At 41.1% G+C, this 18,989-nt stretch overlaps 1 protein-coding gene across 4 annotated transcripts in view; it reads right to left on the bottom strand.

Moving 5' to 3' along the window:
- Positions 1-348: 348 nt before the first annotated feature.
- The window catches only part of SH3BP4 (SH3 domain binding protein 4), a 75,231-nt gene continuing 56,590 nt past the window's right edge, over positions 349-18,989 (bottom strand). For all 4 annotated transcript variants that reach the window (XM_053698871.1, XM_053698874.1, XM_053698870.1 and 1 more), the window contains 2 exons: positions 9,650-9,838; positions 349-1,681 (listed from right to left, as the gene is read on the bottom strand). In XM_053698871.1, coding sequence (XP_053554846.1) covers positions 1,457-1,681; positions 9,650-9,838 — 414 coding nt within the window. In that variant the 3' untranslated portion in view covers positions 349-1,456. The remainder of the gene's footprint in view (positions 1,682-9,649; positions 9,839-18,989) is intronic.

The raw sequence follows: 18,989 nt of genomic DNA, 5'->3' as shown, positions 1-18,989 counted from the left end.
AAGGATTGTGCACATTTAGATAAAGGAAGTGAATTTATAGTAGTGTAAAATGGCATGCTTTAACATAATCATGAAAGTTTAATTTTGATTTGACTGTCCCTTTAACAGATCTATAGAAAATAAGTGATGGATTTCAAATAAAGTGAAAACACAAAATGCTCAGTAGCTCTGCTTGACCTAATCAAAACACGGGAGAACAATGTAAAGTAAGACTGAAGCAGGAACTGTCGTCAGAAAAGTTTTTTCAACCCTATTACACATTATTTGGGAAGTTAAGACAATGTGCATGGTCACTGACTATAGAGCTAACACATCTGTGACCCGTCTGCTTCATTCACAGTCCAAAACTCTTTGACCTAAGATTTTATTAGATTGTTACGGTGAAACAATAAGAGGTAGTTAGAAAGTCAGTAATAAAAACATGATCTAAAACAAGAAAAAGCTCCCACCTAAATTCCATGTGTCCCTTATTGTCACAGTAGTCTATGTGATGATGTCTGACAACTGGGGATCAGGGATTACATGAATACAATCAGTATAAGGCACAAGCAATACAACAAATTACAAGAATTGGAGAACAGCCATATGGGAGATAACATCTGGAGGTGATGGAGTGTACTAGGACACAGTAATATACAGGGGCTGCATTATGAAGGAAATTATTTTGATATCAAAAGACCCAAAAGGACCTTTCGATTCCATGATTACTTTCCAGGCATATTAGATATCAAAGAATTCCCTGGGCAGAATGCTTTCCAGGAGTTGGGTTATAGTCCAATGCTTTAAGCACACGTAAGATAATAACCCATCTCTTGTTCAGCTTTACTGTTGTAATTGGCAACATGATTACTATGAAAAATAATTCCAAGACTTGACATGTAGCATCACTGGACAAGCTTCTCAGATTTACATAAATACATATTTACAAGGCATGAAGTGATAATTTAAAAGTGAAATGCACAGAAGAAATACATTAAAAAAAAAATGCACGAGCCATAAATTCTGTGCTTTTCCCCTCAGATCGTACACGCAAGTACAGGAATCAAAAATAAAAAAGTAGGAAAAGTAATAAACACAGACAAATGTCCAAGGAGAAGTAAATGTCCCTCTTCACTCCACAATCCTGGGATTTTGGCTCAGTCACAATAATTAAACACTATTAAAAACACTGGTGTCTCAATAAGTAAGCTGGAGTCTAAAGTCTAGGGCAGGTTAGTGCAAAGGTTTTAAACCACAAACTGCCAGGTAGAGTTAAAAACAAACAAAAAAACTTGGCCATTCAGGACATTGATGGACCTTACTACCATGTATGTGCTATTTTATTGCTGCAGAGAAAAATAAACACATCTTTGTCATGGTGAGATTTAGTGGGGCAGCTAGAGGAGCCGGGACAGGCCAAATCCACGTGCTGCTGTAACATAATCCCTGTTGAGTTTACTAGTCACGTGCCTGGTGCTCAGATGGCACAGTCTTCTGGCTCTTGTGTACAAAAAGCAGCTGCTCTCAGGGTCTCCAGGGAATTCACCAGGATAAGTGTTCCAGTCAGATGTTTCCACCGCTTGGTGATTGGATTGCGCATTCTGTCAAGGCCTGTGTGAAGCTCTTGGATCACATCTCGATAGCTATCCCCAATTTGAGAGCTCCACGTTAGGAGGAAGTCATATGCTGGCTTCCACATGGCCTGAAAGCAAAAACAAAAAAACACCACTTATTTTTGCAATATTATAGTCTCATTAATTCAGCAATTAAAAAAAAAAAGGGACAAACTCCCAGATTTTCTAGACATACAGTATAAGGAGGTAAGAGATATCCTGAAATTTAGATTTTTCACAATAGTTATACCCTGCATCAGTTTGACCATGCAGAATTAAAAATTAACCCAGCCAATAAGTTAATAAAATTACTGGAAAACAAGCGCACACAAAACTATTGCTGATGGTAAACTGCATCATCCATCTTGTATTTACAACAGATCAACATAACAGCAGAAGGTGAATGTTTTCAGAACCAATCAACAGTTTCCTGCAGTGGTTTTTCATTGGCCATCACCAGTCTATCTGGAGGAGAGAATCTAGACTTACTACTAAAGAAAAGGCTTTTTACACACATTTTGTTAATACAATTAGTTATGCAATTCTTTATCTGATAGTCTCTGTCTAACTCTCTTCAGCAGACATGTCCGTGTTCGATATACGCAAGATCTACAGTGTGCACTTTCAATAATCACAACTGGAAAAAATGTTAAATTGCATTAAAAGGGCTATAATAAATAATGAAAGTATATACAATCAAGTTTTTTGATGCCTCTTCCAGTTTTGTATATACACTGCTCCACAAAAGTCATGTGCATTGTGCACATTAGATTTTTTTAAATTTTTAAATCACTTTCTTGGTGGTTGAAGATTTTGTAAACAGCATCAACCTTGTATTTAAAACTGAAGCTACACCCACCGCAGTAGACAGATAGCCACTGTGATTTTGTTTTGCAGTTCATTACCTTCTCAGGTGAGGCCAATTAGGGACAGAAATGCAATAGGATTTGGCTTGTTAAAGCCTGCAATATGCTTGTCTAGTTCTCAGAAGAGAAAATCCTACAAATGTCAGACTTATAGTGCAGGAAAAGTGGGTATAAACTTAAGTTGTTTACTATGCACATTTTAACAGGGTGTGTGTGTGTGTGTGTGTGTGTATATGTGTATGTATGTATGTATGTGTGTATGTATGTATATATGTATATATGTGTGTGTGTGTGTGTGTGTGTGTCTTAACCCCCCCCCCCCACACACACACACACACACAAATTTCTAAACTAATCACAAAAAATAAAAGCTAAGCTTGAATAATGGGCATAATAAAAATAAAAAAATAAATACCCATTAAAGAACAGAACATAGAATTCAACAGACAATCCTCCATCCAGATATAGTATGCTGGAAGCATCAGACTATGTATAACAACTGCTATACATTTAAAGGGACACTGAACCCAATTTTTTTCTTTCGTGATTCAGATAGAGCATGAAATTTTAAGCAACTTTTTAATTTACTCCTATTATCAAATTTTCTTCATTTTGGTATCTTTATTTGAAATGCAAGAATGTAAGTTTAGATGCCGGCCCATTTTTGGTGAACAACCTGGGTTGTTCTTGCTGTTTGGTGGATAAATTCATCCACCAATAAAAAAGTGCTGTCCAGAGTCCTCAACTAATAAAAAAAAGCTTAGATGCCTTCGTTTTCAAATAAAGATAGCAAGAGAACGAAGAAAAATTAATAGGAGTAAACTAGAAAGTTGTTTAAAATTGCATGCTCTATCTGAATCACGAAAGAAAACATTTGGGTTCAGTGTCCCTTTAAGTGACTCAAACTATTTAAGCCACCATCAGAGGCAATTAACCCCTTATGGACTACAGCACTTTTCCATTTTCTGACCGTTTGGGACCAGGGCTATTTTTACATTTCTGCGGTTTTTGTGTTTAGCAGTAATTTTCCTCTTACTCATTTACTGTACTCACACATTATATACCGTTTTTCTCGCCATTAAATTGACTTTCTAAAAGATACCATTATTTTCATTATATCATAATTTATTATTAAAAAAATGTAACACACACACTTTTTCTAAATGTGACCCCCAAAATCTGTTACACATCTACAACCACGAAAATAAAAACAAAAAAACAACCATGCTCAATAGTTTCAAAATGTTGTCCTGAGTTTAGAAATACCAGATGTTTACTTTGCAAGTTATAGGGCAATAAGTAGCACTTTGCTATTTCCAAACCATTTTTTTTTTTCAAAATTAGCGATAGTTACATTGAAACACTGATATCTGACAGGAATCCCTGAAAATCCCTTGACATGTATATATATTTTTTTTTAGTAGACAACCCAAAGTATTGATCTAGGCCCATTTTGGTATATTTCATGCCACCATTTCACTGCCAAATGCGATTAAATAAAAAAAATCGTTCACTTTTTCACAAACTTTAGGTTTCTCACAAATTATTTACAAACAGCTTGTGCAATTATGGCACAAATGGTTATAAATGCTCCTCTGGGATCCCCTTAGTTCAGAAATAGCAGACATGGATTTGCCGTTGCTTTTTAGTAATTAGAAGGCCGCTAAATGCCGCTGCGCACCACATGTGTATTATGCCCAGCAGTGAAGGGGTTAACTAGGTAGCTTTTAGGGGCTTGCAGGGTAAATTTTAGCTTTAAATGTAGAGATCAGCCTCCCACCTGACACATCCCACCCCCTGATCCCTCCCCTCCCCCATAATTGTCCCCGCCATCTTAAAGGACCAGTCAACACATTCGATTTGCATAATCAACAAATGCAAGATAACAAGACAATGCAATAGCACTTAGTCTGAACTTCAAATAAGTAATAGATTTTTTTATAACAAATTTCAAAGTTATGTATATTTCCACTCCCCTTGTACCATGTGATAGCAATCAGCCAATCACAAATGCATATACGTATAGTCTGAATTCTTGCACATGCTCAGTAGGATCTGGTGACTCAAAAAGTGTAAATATAAAAAATACTGCACATTTTTTTTTAATGGAAGTAAATTGGAAAGTTGTTTAAAATTACATGCTGTATCTGAATCATGAACATTTAATTTAACCTGAGTGTCCCTTTAAGTACTGGCAGAAAGTCTGCCAATACTAAAATAAAAGTTTTTCTTAAAAAATATTTTGCGGTGTAGGATCACCCTTAGCCCCCAACCTCCCCGATTCCCCCCCCCCCCTAAACAGCTCTCTAACCCTCCCCCTCTACCTTATTGTGCGCCATCTTGGGTACTGGCATTGTCTGCCAGTACGCCATAAAATATGGTATTTTTATAATAACATAAATTATGCTTACCTGATAATTTCATTTCCATCGTGGGGAGGAGAGTCCACTGCTTCATTCATCACTTGTGGGAACAAATACCCAAGCTCTAAAGGACACTGAATGAAGAAAACGGGAGAGTAAAGGAGGCGGACCCTATATACTGAGGGCACCACAGCCTGCAGAACCTTTCTCCCAAAAGCTGCTTCTGCCGAAGAAAAAATGTAAAATTTTTGCAAAAGTATGTAAGGATGACCAAGTTGCCGCCTTACAAATCTGCTCCATAGAAGCCTAATTCTTAAAGGCCCAAGAAGAGGCCACAGCTCTAGTTGAGTGATCCGTAATCCTCTGAGGAGGCTTGTGTCCCGCTGTCTCATAAGCCAGATGGATTATACTCCCCAACCAAAAAGATAGAGAAGTTGCAGAGACCTAAAGCACCAAGTTTAAGCTCCTGAGAGGAGCCGGATTCCTGAAAACCGGTCTAATCCTAACCAGAGCGTGAACAATGAACTGAATATCAGGAATCTCCACAACCTTCTTGTGCAACAGTACCGATAAAGCCAAGATCTGTCCCCTTAGGGAACTGGCGGCAAGATCCTTATCCAGACCATCCTGGAGAAAAGCCAAAATCCTTGATACCTTGACCCTATGCCAAGGATATCCACGTTCCTCACACCAGGACAAGTAGGTCCGCCACACCTTGTGGTAGATGCGTCTAGTAACCGGCTTTCTGGCCTGGATGAGTGTGTCGACCACTCTCTCCAAAAAACCTCTCTTGGCTAAGACTAGGCGTTAAATCTCCACGTAGTCAGCCTCAGAATCGAGATTTTGATGTAGAAAAGGACCTTGAACTAGCAGATCCTTGCTACAAGGTAACTTACACGGCAGATAAGACGACATCACCACTAGATCCGCAAACCACGTCCTCCACGGAGCAATCAGAATAGCCGAAGCTTGCTCCTGCTTGATGCGGGCCACTACTCGAGGTAGAAAAGGCAACGGTGGAAATATGTAGATTAGGTTGAAGTCCCAGGGTACCGCCAAGGCATCTATCAGTTCTGCCTGGAGATCCCTGGATCGCGACCTGTATCTGGGTAGCTTGCAAATGAGTCTTGACGCCATGAGATCCATTTCCGGTGTCCCCCATCTGCTGCAGATCTCCGCAAACATCTCAGGGTGGAGAGACCATTCCCCTGGATGAAACGTCTGTCTGCTCAGAAAATCCGCTTCCCAGTTGTCCACACCCGGAATGTGGATCTCTGAGAGAACAATTGTGAGTCTCTGCCCATTCCAGAATCTGAGATACTTCCTTCAGTGCTAGGGAGCTTCTTGTCCCCCCCCTGGTGGTTTATGTAAGCCATTGAGGTGATATTGTCCGATTGGAATCTGATGAATTGGGACGACCCCAGAGGGGGCCAAGCCTTCAGATCATTGATTAATCGATCGAAGTTCCAGAATGTTTATAGGTAGGCTCGATTCCTCTCAAGTCCATCTGCCTTGTGCTTTTCTAGTACCCCAAACGGCTCCCCATCCTAATAGACTCGCATCTGTGGTTACAATCTGCCAGGATGGTCTCAGGAAAGAAGTTCCCTGGGACAACTGGCCCAGTCAGGTCCACCAAGACAGGGAGTCTCTCACCGGTCAGACCAGAGATATCTGTTGGGACAAGTCTGAATGATCGCTGTTCCATTGTCTCAACATGCACAGCTGCAGAGTTCTGAGATGAAACCTGGCTAATGGAATGACATCTATGCTGGATACCATGAGCCCGATTACCTCCATACATCTGGCAACAGATGTCCTGGAAGATGTCTGCAGGGCTAGACAGTTGGACGCCAGTTTGCAACGTCTCTGGTCAGTCAGAAATATCTTCTTCGCAGAAGAATCTATTATTGTACCCAGGAACTCCACCCGGTTACTGGGGACCAATTAACTCTTCCCTTCGTTTATCTTCCACCCATGGGATCAAAGGAGGAGAGCTCTCGAATGATCCTCCACCAGACTGTAGGATGGATTAAATAAGGACAAGAGAAGTGGATAACCCAGAGCACTCTTTTTAGCGTGTCAGATAATTAGTGTATTTACAGTGAGGTAATACACAGAGGAAAAATAAAACTTAACATTTATTAAATAAGAAATTAAAAAGTAGTAAATTACTACCAGTAATTTACTACCTTATGTAGTACAAACCTTATGTATATTAAAATCCCCCCTGTTCCATAACCCCCTTCTGAGGGTATTACCCTAGATTCTATACAGATAAAGGAGTCACACTGCGTTATCACATATATATAAAATTAAACAATCTTACCAGAATCAACGCTGTGGAACAGGAACATGGCCCTTCAAGTGTTAAAGGTTAGTAGCATTGCTCTGACATGGACTTGAGAGAATAAAAGCAGGCAGCGAAACTCGCCAACACCGATTGCTTAAGGAGCCGTTAATATGAGTCAGGATGGTTTCGCAAGAGAACTTCCGCTGCATCTCCAGACTAACATTCACCCATGCTCTCACTGAGAGGCTGACAGGACTACTTAAAACTCCAGTCCCATTGCAAAGAGTACTACCCTCCATAAGAGACTACTCTGAATCTTCCGACACTCTGCCAACCTCCTGTGACGAAAGGCAAAGAATGACTTGGGGATGAGGTAAGTGGGGGGAGGTAATTAAGTCTTTGGCTGGGGTGTCTTTGCCTCCTCCTGGTGGCCAGGTTCTGAATTCCCACAAGTGATGAAGCAGTGGACTCTCCTCCCCTTTAGATGGATTAAATATTTTCTGTAGTGTTGCTGCCCCCCCTCAATATCCAACCCCCCACCCTCTCCCAGATCCCTTGGCTAAAAATCTAATAAGTTAATAGTGCCATAGTGTAGTCTTCCCACCCGCCCCCGTGCACCCCCGGTGGCCCCACACACAATCCCACCCCCCTCTGACTATTTCCATCTATGGCCGCCAACCCACCTCGGCTCCCACCCATCAATGATCAGAGTGGCTCTCTCTGCACTGGATGGCTAACAAATGTTATTGCAGGATGCCTCAATATTGAGGCATCACTGCAATAACATGAAAGTGGCTGGAAGCGATCAGGATTGCTTCCACCGTTTGGAAACCCTGACGTTACAGGGTAATCCTTGGTCGTTAACCTTTTTTGTAGGACGTAACCTGTACGTCGTTGGTCTTTAAGGGGTTAAAGGGAAATTAAAGCCAAAATTAAACTTTAATAGTTTAGGTAGAGAATGTGATTTTAAACATCTGTCCAATTTACTTATTTTATATCATTTGCTTTGTTCTCTTGGTACCCTTTGTTAAAAAAAAAAAAATCATACCTAGCTGCTGATTGTTGGCTGACTCCCAGTAGTGCATTGCTGTTCATTCATGGGATAACAATAAAATGAAGCAAGTATGATAATAAAAGTAAACAGGTAAAAAATGTAAAATTTGTATGCTGTATTTGGATCATAGGCACCATGTTGACATAGTTACAACATCGCACAGTACTATGCCCAGAAAACCCTGTTGACGTAGTACCTGTAGCGCATGCTGAGTTCCAGGCTGAGAGCCGAGACAACCGAGAATGCAGCAAAACACAAAGGAATTGTGGTCCCTTTACCATAAGAAGCCAGACTGCCAATACAGATAGTGATACCGGAAGTGTCACTGTATCTGCTGTGGTGGAGCCCTGGATGGTGTAGTGGCCAATCACTGGAGGGGAAGGAAGTGGGGGGTTTCCTATGCTACAAAAAAAGAAGGTAAAGGGAACCTATACACAATAGCCATTTGGGAGGAATCCTACACTGCAGATTTTTTTATTTTTTTATTAAAAGCCCTAAAAAAAATGGAATACTGGCAGACAGTCTGCTAGTATTAACCCCTTTACTGCCGGGAATTTCAGAAGTGTAGTGCGCAGCCTTCTAATTACCAAAAAGCAATAACAAAGCCTTACGCGTCTGCTATTTCTGAACAAAGGGGGATCTCTGAGAAGCTTTTACAACCATTTGTTTTATGACTGTACAAGTGGTATGTAACTAATTTCAGTGAAAAAGTAAAACATTTTATATGATTAAATTTGATGGCAAAATGGTGGCACAAAACATACCAAAATGGGCCTAGATCACTGGTTTTCAAACATGTCCTCAGGCCTCCCCAACAGTCCAGGTTTTCTGGATTACCTTGGATAAGGGCAGGTGAAATAACCATGTTTACTAAGCAGCTGATTGTTTCACCTGTGCTCTAATTCAGATATCTACAAAATATGGCCTGAGGACAGGTTTGAAAACCAGTGGCCTAGATCAACACATTGGGTTGTGTTTTTATAGGTAAATCAAAAAAGCCAAGGCTCTATTTCTGTTTAAATGGAGTGATAGCAAAAATGTTCTCTGGTAATTTGGGCCAGGTTTTCTCTCTAATTCTTGGTCCTGAAGGGGTTAAACCCCATAAATAAAGGCATTAACATGCTTGATCATATTTATTCCTAAAAAGTCCAGCCAATTATCTACGGCTCCAATATGGTGTTTGTATTTGTGAAGTGTGTGTGTTACTTCTTAACAGGTCTATTGCATGCTTTTGTATGGGTATGTGTTTACTGTGTATGGCTGTACGTCTATCTCTGTATCGTGTGCATTTATGTATTGTGTGTGTGTGTGTGTATGTATTGTGGGTGTAGATCGGTGTGCACGTTTCTACATGTCTTTGAACTTTGTTTGTATATGTTTATCTGTTGTATGTTGATATTATAGTGTGAATGTGTACTACCTACTACATCAAAACTGCTCAGAAACAGAGTGTTAATATTTTATGTCCATCCATTTATACTTGCCTCATTGTCCAGCATCCCGTTTCGGTCCCGGTGAGGGGCTTCATAGCCATCCATTTGGTGTTTGGACACTTTAGCCAGTTTCTCAGCCAATTCCCTCCAGCGTTGAGCAACCTCTACTGCTGTTGTAAGCAGAACAAAGTCCTGAATAAGACGAACCAGCAAACCTTGGCAGTCCATCTTCAGCAAGGCCTAAAAGAATAGAGAACCAACAAAAAAAAAAAAAAAAAAAGTGTAAACCAGAGCCAACCGAACTGCAGAATTAAAAATGGACATGCGCCAAAAATCTGTAAGTCCTAAAGACTGCAAGAATTAGTGAAATTATTGTTCAATATATTTGAAGAAAAGAAAATCAGGTAAGCATAATTTAAGTTTTTAGACGGAAAGAGTCCACAGCTGCATTCATTACTTTTGGGAATTCAGAACCTGGCCACCAGGAGGAGGCAGACACACCCCAGCCAAAGGCTTAAATACCTCTCCCACTTCCCCCATCTCCCAGTCATCCTGCCAAGGGACAAGGAACAGTATAAGAAACATAGGGTGAAAAGGTGCCTGAAGAACAAAAATAACAGACGCCCCCCAAGAAAAATTACAGGCGGAGAACAGTTGACTCTTTCTGTCTGAATAAAAGAAAATCATCAGGTAAGCAGAATTTAAGTTTTTCTTCATAAACGGAAAGAGTCCACAGCTGCATTCATTACTTTTGGGAAACAATACCCAAGCTACAGAAGATACTGAATGCTAAAACGGGAAGGTAGAAAATGCGGCTCATTCTGAGGGCAGCAGGCCTAAAAACCCCATCACCACAAAACCCAGCTTCGCCCAAAGCAGAGAAAAAAAAACTTTGAAAAAGGAAAAAGGCCCAAGGACACTGACCCACACATAGTCCAGAAGCCTTGCTAGAGACCGCAGGAACTAGCCTTGACTGAGCCAACAAGCCTCCTACAGACACTGTCAACTGATATTAGGAGACCGACTAACAGACCCCTTACTAAAGAAAGGGATCAATAACCCGTATTCCCCAAAAAGTGGAACGGACACGGAGCAGACATCCGATAAAGGATTCCAGAGAACCATAATTAGGGTACAAATTAAGACCGTAAACAGGGCCCAAACAAGCCCCAAGGACAAGGCGAACAGTTTGCACAGAATCCCTGGGATCAAGACCCAGAGACAAACAGAGAAGAGAATCCTCTCTTAAAGTGCATCCGCACCCTAGAAGGTAACTGAAGATGAAGGACCCCAGAAACCACAAGACAGCTCAGAATATCTAAATATTCCGAAACTATAAACCTCGCGCAACAAGCTCAGAAAGGTAAACACCTGACAGCAACATCTGAAGAGTCAAAAACATTGCACGCTGCTGTAATCCAAGATGACACCAGAAATTAGATACTCGCAAAGCAAGTGGAAGCAGTTGAGGATAGATGCTACCCAGAGACGTGGGATGGCGATGGGGGCTAAGTTTGCCCCCTCCTATGTCAACCTGTATATGGGTTGGTGGGAGCTGTCCCACGTCTATTGAGACGGAAACCCCTTCACTCAATACATTCATTACTACGGTCGCTATATTGACGACGTTCTACTCATTTGGAAGGGTCCAGAACTTCTTCTTGAACAGTTTCTGCTTTATCTTCAAGACAATTCTTTGAATCTCCAATTTACTATGGAGGTTAATAAATCTTCGATTTCTTTTTTAGATATCGAATTATGTTCCAATTTGGAAACTTCAAGCATTGACACTGAATTGTTTCGAAAACCCAGTGCAGGGAATACCATTCTAGATGCCCGGTCATGCCATCCGAAACACACTATCAATTCCATTCCCAAAAGCCAATATGTAAGGGTCAAACATAATTGTAGCAATTCCAAGAGCTATTTGAAACATTCACATGACCTAACTGTTAGATTAATTGAGAGAGGTTATTCTGAGAAAGCTCTTGAACAGGTCAAGAAAGAAGTTGACCAGGTGGAAAGAAAAGATCTTTCAGCCTGATACCTCTAAAAGACAGTAGATTAAATAAACCCAAATTCATTACTGCATATAGTGTTGAGTATGGCAAAATATGTGATATTGTACGTAAGGCACTTCCCATTTTAAATACTGATGAGAGTCTCAAGAGTATATTAAAAGAAGGTACATGTTTTGTATCACACAAGGCACAAACATTGGGGAATTTACTATCCCCATCTATGATGCCAAGACCCCACAGAGAAAAAACTGGCTTTCTATTAAACCAGGATTTTTCAAATGTGGCAGCAGGAGATGCAAGTCTTGTTCCTATGCTTCTTTTGGAACTAGTTTTGTGTCCACTGCTACTAATACATTTTTACAGATTCGAGAACACATGACTTGTAATTCTTGCTATGTTATTTATCTTTTGACGTGCAAGGGATGTCTGAGGCAATATGTAGGTCAAACGACCCGTGCCTTGAAGGACCGTTTTCTGGAACATTTGCGTTCCATAGAGGACCCGGAGTCTACTACTCCAGTATCCCTGCACTTCAAAAGATATCATAACTCTTACAGTTCATTGTTGACATTCCAGGCTATCCAAATGATTCCTAGACACCCGAGAGGAGGTAACAGAGGAATAATTCTCAGCAAAAAAGAGAGGTGTTTTGGATTTTTCATTTGGATACCCGCTTGCCTATTGGTTTAAACTCAGAGTGGGATGTCAAACTTTAATACAATATCAAATTGTCACTTTGATTTGTTTGCAACATTGTGGTTTTAGGACCCTGCTGTCACTTTAAATTTCGTTGGCATTCTGTTTTTCTACACATATAGATAGATTAGTCATTTGTTTATATTATTTTCTTTTACTTTAACAATTCAAAATTCAGGGTTCTTTTTGTGATTTAGTATTTTTTCAGTATATTTGTTATGTTATTATTTCATTTTGAACAATATTTTAATATTTCAGAACCTGTAGTTTTGCAAAGTAATTGGCTTTAAACACTTTCCCCTACTACACACCCACTTTATTGGCCATGACAAGGTCCTTCTTTATTGGACCGGTAATTAAATGGGAGGATTTCCTGCATGAATATAAGGCTCTCTACAGTGGGTGCTCAGTACGGTCACTGAGGAGTAGGTGTTATACACATTAGGAAATGCGTCTGACCTGTTAACTTATGACTGGTGTTGCCAGCCATTACACACTTCATGCCCTGTAATGTAATATGATATGCATTACATTAAACTCACTGAAGCAAGTTCCGTGTGCCTACAGTCTCTTCTTTTGCTGGGTGCGCTGACTACTGTGTTTGCTGGATTTCGTTGGAGCGGAGGTGGATCACTCTTGTCCTCGCACCAGCTGTGAGAGTCTGTTACGCTACTACGTCATCACAATGTCATTGGAGGAGGGACATTCTACGTGAAGGCCACTACAGAAATCTACGACATGAACGGCTGCCGTGTCTGAGCGCTCGCTAACGTTTGTTTAGATGCTACCCAAACCTGCAGCTTTCTAGGCATCCAGCCACCAAAGGATGCTGCCAATCCTTCCCACACGATCTTAAAAGATTTGCTTAATTTTTTGATAAGGTAGAGAGAAGCGCACAAAGGCCCACTGGGTTCAAACTCTAAACCATGAGCTCTGAAACCGGGCTTGTAAATCACTAGGCCTTAACTGCCAGCACATGGAAGGAAACAGAGCCCCCAAAGGAAGGCTCACCAAACCTCGAACGACTCGAGGACAAAAGTAGCAGAGCAAAAGATCACAAATCCTGCTCCAAACGCCGGACCAGCCCATGTGACAAACATGTCTGATAGACAGGGGACCCAAAATGACCCCAACCACAAGTCCCCTAGGGAGTGGAAGAATGGGGAGGAACCCCCACCCCAACAGAGCTCAGGTGCCAACCCATACGCTCCTCCAAAAATAATGCACCTCCAAGGAAACCCCCTAGGACGTGGTACAAAGAAAAGTGCAAATATAGATCCTTAGGCAGACCTGGCACAACTTACTTTGACAGTATCTACACAGAGAATTTACTCTCCAAACTGTTGGTCGAACAAGCCACAGAGCAGCAGACTGCAGCTGCTACATAAAGACAGACACTTGCTCTGGGAACAAGTGCCTTGAGAGAGGCCTAAACTCACAACCCTCAGATTATGAGACTGCCACTAACTCGAGCGCTAACAAGGTCCAGCTCCTCCTGCACACAGGGCAGGACAACAACCCTCCAGAGAGAGAGACCCCCACTTCCGAAGAAGTCAAACTACCCCCCAAAGGGAAGGGCACTGATAAGGAACAGCACACATGCCCACAGAGACGTAAGAGGCCTTAGACTAATCAAGTTGAAGACCAAATTAAGAATCATCCAGACACAACTGAGAATATAACAGAGAAAAAACTCCTCATAAAAAAGGAGGCACACTCCGTCCAAGGACAAAATAGCCCCCACTAAAAAACTGGGTTGTCCCGAACCAGTCCACAGACATCCAATAAGGATCCAATCCAAGAACCCTGGACCCAAAGTCGTCTTAAAAAAACAATGATGCCCCTAGGGAGCACAGATACCCCGTCTGAAAAATCAGATCTCTTGGGGATGAGATCCGGACTATCCCGGAGAAATGGGTACAGGACTTGCTCATAAATTCCCAGCCCAAAAGGGAAGAGAATACCTAACAGAAGGCCAACTCCCCACCAACAAGGTGCTAGGCTGTAGTCACACAACTACTCTAGAGCCCAAAGGCACCAAGGACCCTACACAAAGTCCAAGACTAAGGGAATAATGACAATGGCAGAGATCACCCGAAGAGAGAGCAAAAGAGACTAGGCCCATAACCCTCTCAGAGTATCCTTCTGGAGGACCACACCCAAGAAAGAAGAATGCAGAACATCACGAACCCTTGTGGAAAAATCCCCTAAGCAAAGCTTGGGAAGGAGACAACCGTCTATCGTTCCTAATATGGAAACAAGCTCCCGGAAGCAGAAAAGAGCCGCAATGCCCTCAACTTCCTAACTTAAACGGCAAAAAAACAGCTAAGAAAAAACGGACAGAGTCCAGGCAGTCTCTACCCAGAGGAAGAGACCTCTAGAAGGAAACAAGTCCTAAAGAGGACAATCCCAAGGAACCTTGAAAGGCAAGACCGCCAGGAGCTGGCTGCATGAAGGACCTAAATCCTTCAACTTCCAACCCACTATGGGAGGGAAACAAACTTGATTCCACAGAATCTGAACCAACAGAGTATGTTGCAGCGGAGTCCCGGCCGACTAGATTGAAAAGTTAATGAGGCACAATCCCCCATGCCCCTAGGCAAACCACGGACCCCCAAGTCCTCTCGGAATGCTAGCTGAAATTTGCAAAAGAAAAACAAATAGTGGGCCATAACCGGACCAGCCAGGCAGAGTAGGCGCCACGTGTCTGAATAGGCCTTAAAGACAGAAGAGATTGTACCCAGTAAGGACCAGCCTGAAACCAAGGGCCCCCAGCACTGACAAGGCCACACAAGTCACCCCCTAAGAGGGAGAGATAAACAGACAGAGGACCAACACGTCCCCATGAACAAACTTCCGTAGAAGTAAACAGTGCGACCAAAAAAACGCGAGTATCGATTCCAGAGAAGAAAAATTCCCAAAAGGAAAAATCCTAACATGAGCTTTAGACCAAATAAAATTCATCCTAACCGGATATAAAATAAAAGATAAGGCAAACTGTAGGTCATCGCCCAGGAAGAACGGAGACACCCGCAGGACCAGCCCAACAGGAATCCAAATCTTCCAAGCTCAGAACTGGAAAGATATTCAGACTATAAGAAGATTACTTCATCCCCTTATGTCTAATCATGCATGCCATTCGCAGTGGAAGACTGAGGATCCACCACCCCATTAAGAGTGGGATCCTCCAGCAGCGCCAAAACGCACCTCAGTAGAACACTAAGGCGCGCCAGTCTATAATGAAAAGCAAAACTTGCCTCCGCCGGGGCAAAAGATGACCCTGGCCCCGAAGGTTGACCCCCTGAAGCCTCAGGGACAGTCGCTCCCCAAGAGGGCTGAACTGGACCAGACGATCCCATGCCTAACGAGCCCTGGTTAACTGAACACAGACAATATCGTAAACACACTCCTGGGAGATGTAAATGCTCCAGCGCCAAGGATATGGCCATGCGGAACCATGTCGTAACCTCTGGAGGAAACAAGCCACCCTCCAGAGAAGGATAAGCCACATTTGGGTTACTTGCATGCATAGTAAGAGTTGGTTGTAGGGAACTTGCCTTACGGGAAACAGAATCCCCAGAGGCGGATGGTTCAGCGGGCCCCTGGTTTCCCGATCCCAAGGAACGGAGCACTCTAAAACGGCATTCGGAACATAACTGATGGGCATCTATCACCCGGGCCAATTCATACTCTTTGCAAGAAGTAGAATCAGAGACATTAGTCTCCAAAAAAAATCAGAATCCTCCATAACTGAGATATTGATAAAAAATGGACTAATATAAACTTAACCGCACCTTACACCCCCTATGGCTGGGGCACTCACCACCTCCTATGAACCAGACACCAGCGAACCAGAATTTCTCTGTCACCACACGGTCAGGAATGCAGAAATGGAGAGCCAGAACGTGACAAGGTGTACCGTGTAGTCCATAAAAAAGCAAGACTGACCAAAAAGGCTGCATCACTTGCAAAAGGCTGTTATGTTCGGAAATAGCCATGAGCCTAAGTATCACTATACATTAGCAGGCAGAATCATGTAACAAACATGATAAAAAAAAACTGTTCAATAACCCCCTTCAGGAGATATTAACCCTTAATTCCAAGATACAAAAGGAGCCTCACTGAGACCCTGTGCTTAAAGGGACAGTCTAGGCCAAAATAAACTTTCATGATTCAGATAGGGCGTGTAATTTTAAACAATTTTCCAATTTACTTTTATCACCAATTTTGCTTTGTTCTCTTGGTATTCTTAGTTGAATGCTTAACCTAGGAGGTTCATATGCTAATTTCTTAGACCTTGAAGGCCACCTCTTTTCAGAATGCATTTTAACAGTTTTTTACCACTAGAGGTTGTTAGTTCACGTATTTCATATAGATAACACTGTGCTCGTGCACGTGAAGTTATCTGGGAGCAGGCACTGATTGGCTAGACTGCAAGTCTGTCAAAAGAACTGAAATAAAGGGGCAGTTTACAGAGGCTTCCATACAAGATAATCAGAGGTTAAAAGTATATTATAACTGTGTTGGTTATGCAAAACTGGGGAATGGGTAATAAAGGGATTATCTATCTTTTAAAACAATAAAAACTCTGGTGTAGACTGTCACTTTAAGTTATTCCCGCATAGTTGCAGCCTCTCTGATTGCCTAAGGAGTTGTTAATCTGATTCGGGATGGTTTCGCAGGAAGACTCTCCCTGCATCTCCGGACTAACTTTCATCCATGCTCTCACTGAGAGGCTGACAGGACTACTTAAAACTCCAGTCCCATTCCAAAAAGTACTACCCTCCATAAGAGACTATCGAAAACTTCTGGGCACTTTTCTGCCAACCTCCTTGGACGAAAGGCAAAGAATGACTGGGGGATGGGGGAACTGGTAGAGGTATTTAAGCCTTTGGCTGAGGTGTCTTTGCCTCCTCCTGGTGGCCAGGTTTTGAATTCCCAAAAGTAACGAATGCAGCTGTGGACTCTTTCCGTTTATGAAGAAAAATACACACTACATTGAGAGGGAATGATACTTTGAATTCGTTTTTTTTCTATATTTGTTCATGTCCATCTTACATAATATTTTTTGGGTCCTCCCTTCATTGGCTCTTAAAAGTTTCTGTTGATTCCCAAAGATCAACGGGGCCATATTTACATGTTACTAAATGATACAAAACCAGAATTAAACGTTTTAAGAGCCCAAGAGGTTTCAACAACTGTAATAAGTGCAGCCAACATCATTAAAAAAAAAAAAAAAAAAAAAAAAACACAAAAAAAAAACACCACACCTTATGTATTGGGCTATAGCTCCTGAAACTATGATATGGCTACCCAGGTAGACTAACAGAACCAGTTACCCTATAACATTAAAGGGACATGGTAGGTAAAACAAGTTACAGAATGCACATTGAAGCGGTTTACATTTTAGCATGCAGGCAATTTAGTTGTGAGCAATGCTAGACTTAAAAGCCTCTACAAAATAAATAAACCAATAAATAAATAAAAAAAAGTTAAATAAAAACACCTCTGTTGAAAGCATTGTTTTTGCGCATATTTATGAGAGTCAGAACATGATACAGACAAGGATTCTAGGAAACAACTTTCCACTTGGAGATAAACAGAAACTTCCAGCCAACTAAAACAGAAAATCCATCCTCCTCCAGCCAGTTTCACAACCCCCTCTTCTAGTTTCACTCTCTGGTCAGATGAAGGCAAGGAAGAGAAACAGCCAGCATGAAAGAACAGCAGCACAAAACTAGTTAGAATAGATTGTCATGTAGATTCATGGGGCCAAAGATCAATATTCTATACACCTTAAAGGGACATGAAACCCAACATTTTATTTTATTATTCAGATAGAGAATACATTTAAAAAAAAAAAGTTTCCAATTTACTTTTTAATATTATAAAATGTGCTTCATCCGCATGTTATTCTTTGTTGAAGAGATATCTAGGTAGGTAGCGTGCACATGCCTGAAGCACCCCAACAGGAAATAGTGCTGCCATCTAGTGCTGCAGACACTTGCATACTCCTAAGCTTACATTCCTGCTTTTAAATCAAGGATAACAAGAAAACAAAGAAAATTTGAAAATAGAAGTAAATTGGAAAGTTGTTTAAAGTTTTATCTTCTATCTGAATCATGAAAGAAAAATTTTAGGTTGCATGTCCCTTTAAGGGCTACAAAAACCACAAATATATTTCCTAACAATGTCCACATTTTAGCTCCACTTTTTCCTGGGGCCACAAAAACTATGGCAGAAGCTTAAAATAAAAATGGGGGAACAGGAGGGGCTTCCCGTTGAACAGTTTATTAAAAGTTTCTGCTAAACTGTATGTGGATGGCGTATCCAATTGCCTAGAAAGTGGTCACAATGATATGAGAAAAAAAAAAAAAGTCAGGGTGAATAAAAATCAGATTTAAATAAATAAAAAAGAAAATTCAGGGTGGATAAAAATCAGATTTAAATAAATAAAAAAAGAAAATTCAGGGTGGATAAAAATCAGATTTAAATAAATAAAAAAAGAAAATTCAGGGTGGATAAAAATCAGATTTAAATAAATAAAAAAAGAAAATTCAGGGTGGATAAAAATCAGATTTAAATAAATAAAAAAAGAAAATTCAGGGTGGATAAAAATCAGATTTAAATAAATAAAAAAAAAAATCAGTGGATAAAAATCAGATTAAAAAAAG

Source organism: Bombina bombina, chromosome 1 (assembly GCF_027579735.1).
Source record: "Bombina bombina isolate aBomBom1 chromosome 1, aBomBom1.pri, whole genome shotgun sequence".
NCBI classification, from domain to species: domain Eukaryota; kingdom Metazoa; phylum Chordata; class Amphibia; order Anura; family Bombinatoridae; genus Bombina; species Bombina bombina.
The sequence above is the reverse complement of the archived record's forward strand: the minus strand, read 5'-3'. Positions and strand labels throughout refer to the sequence as shown.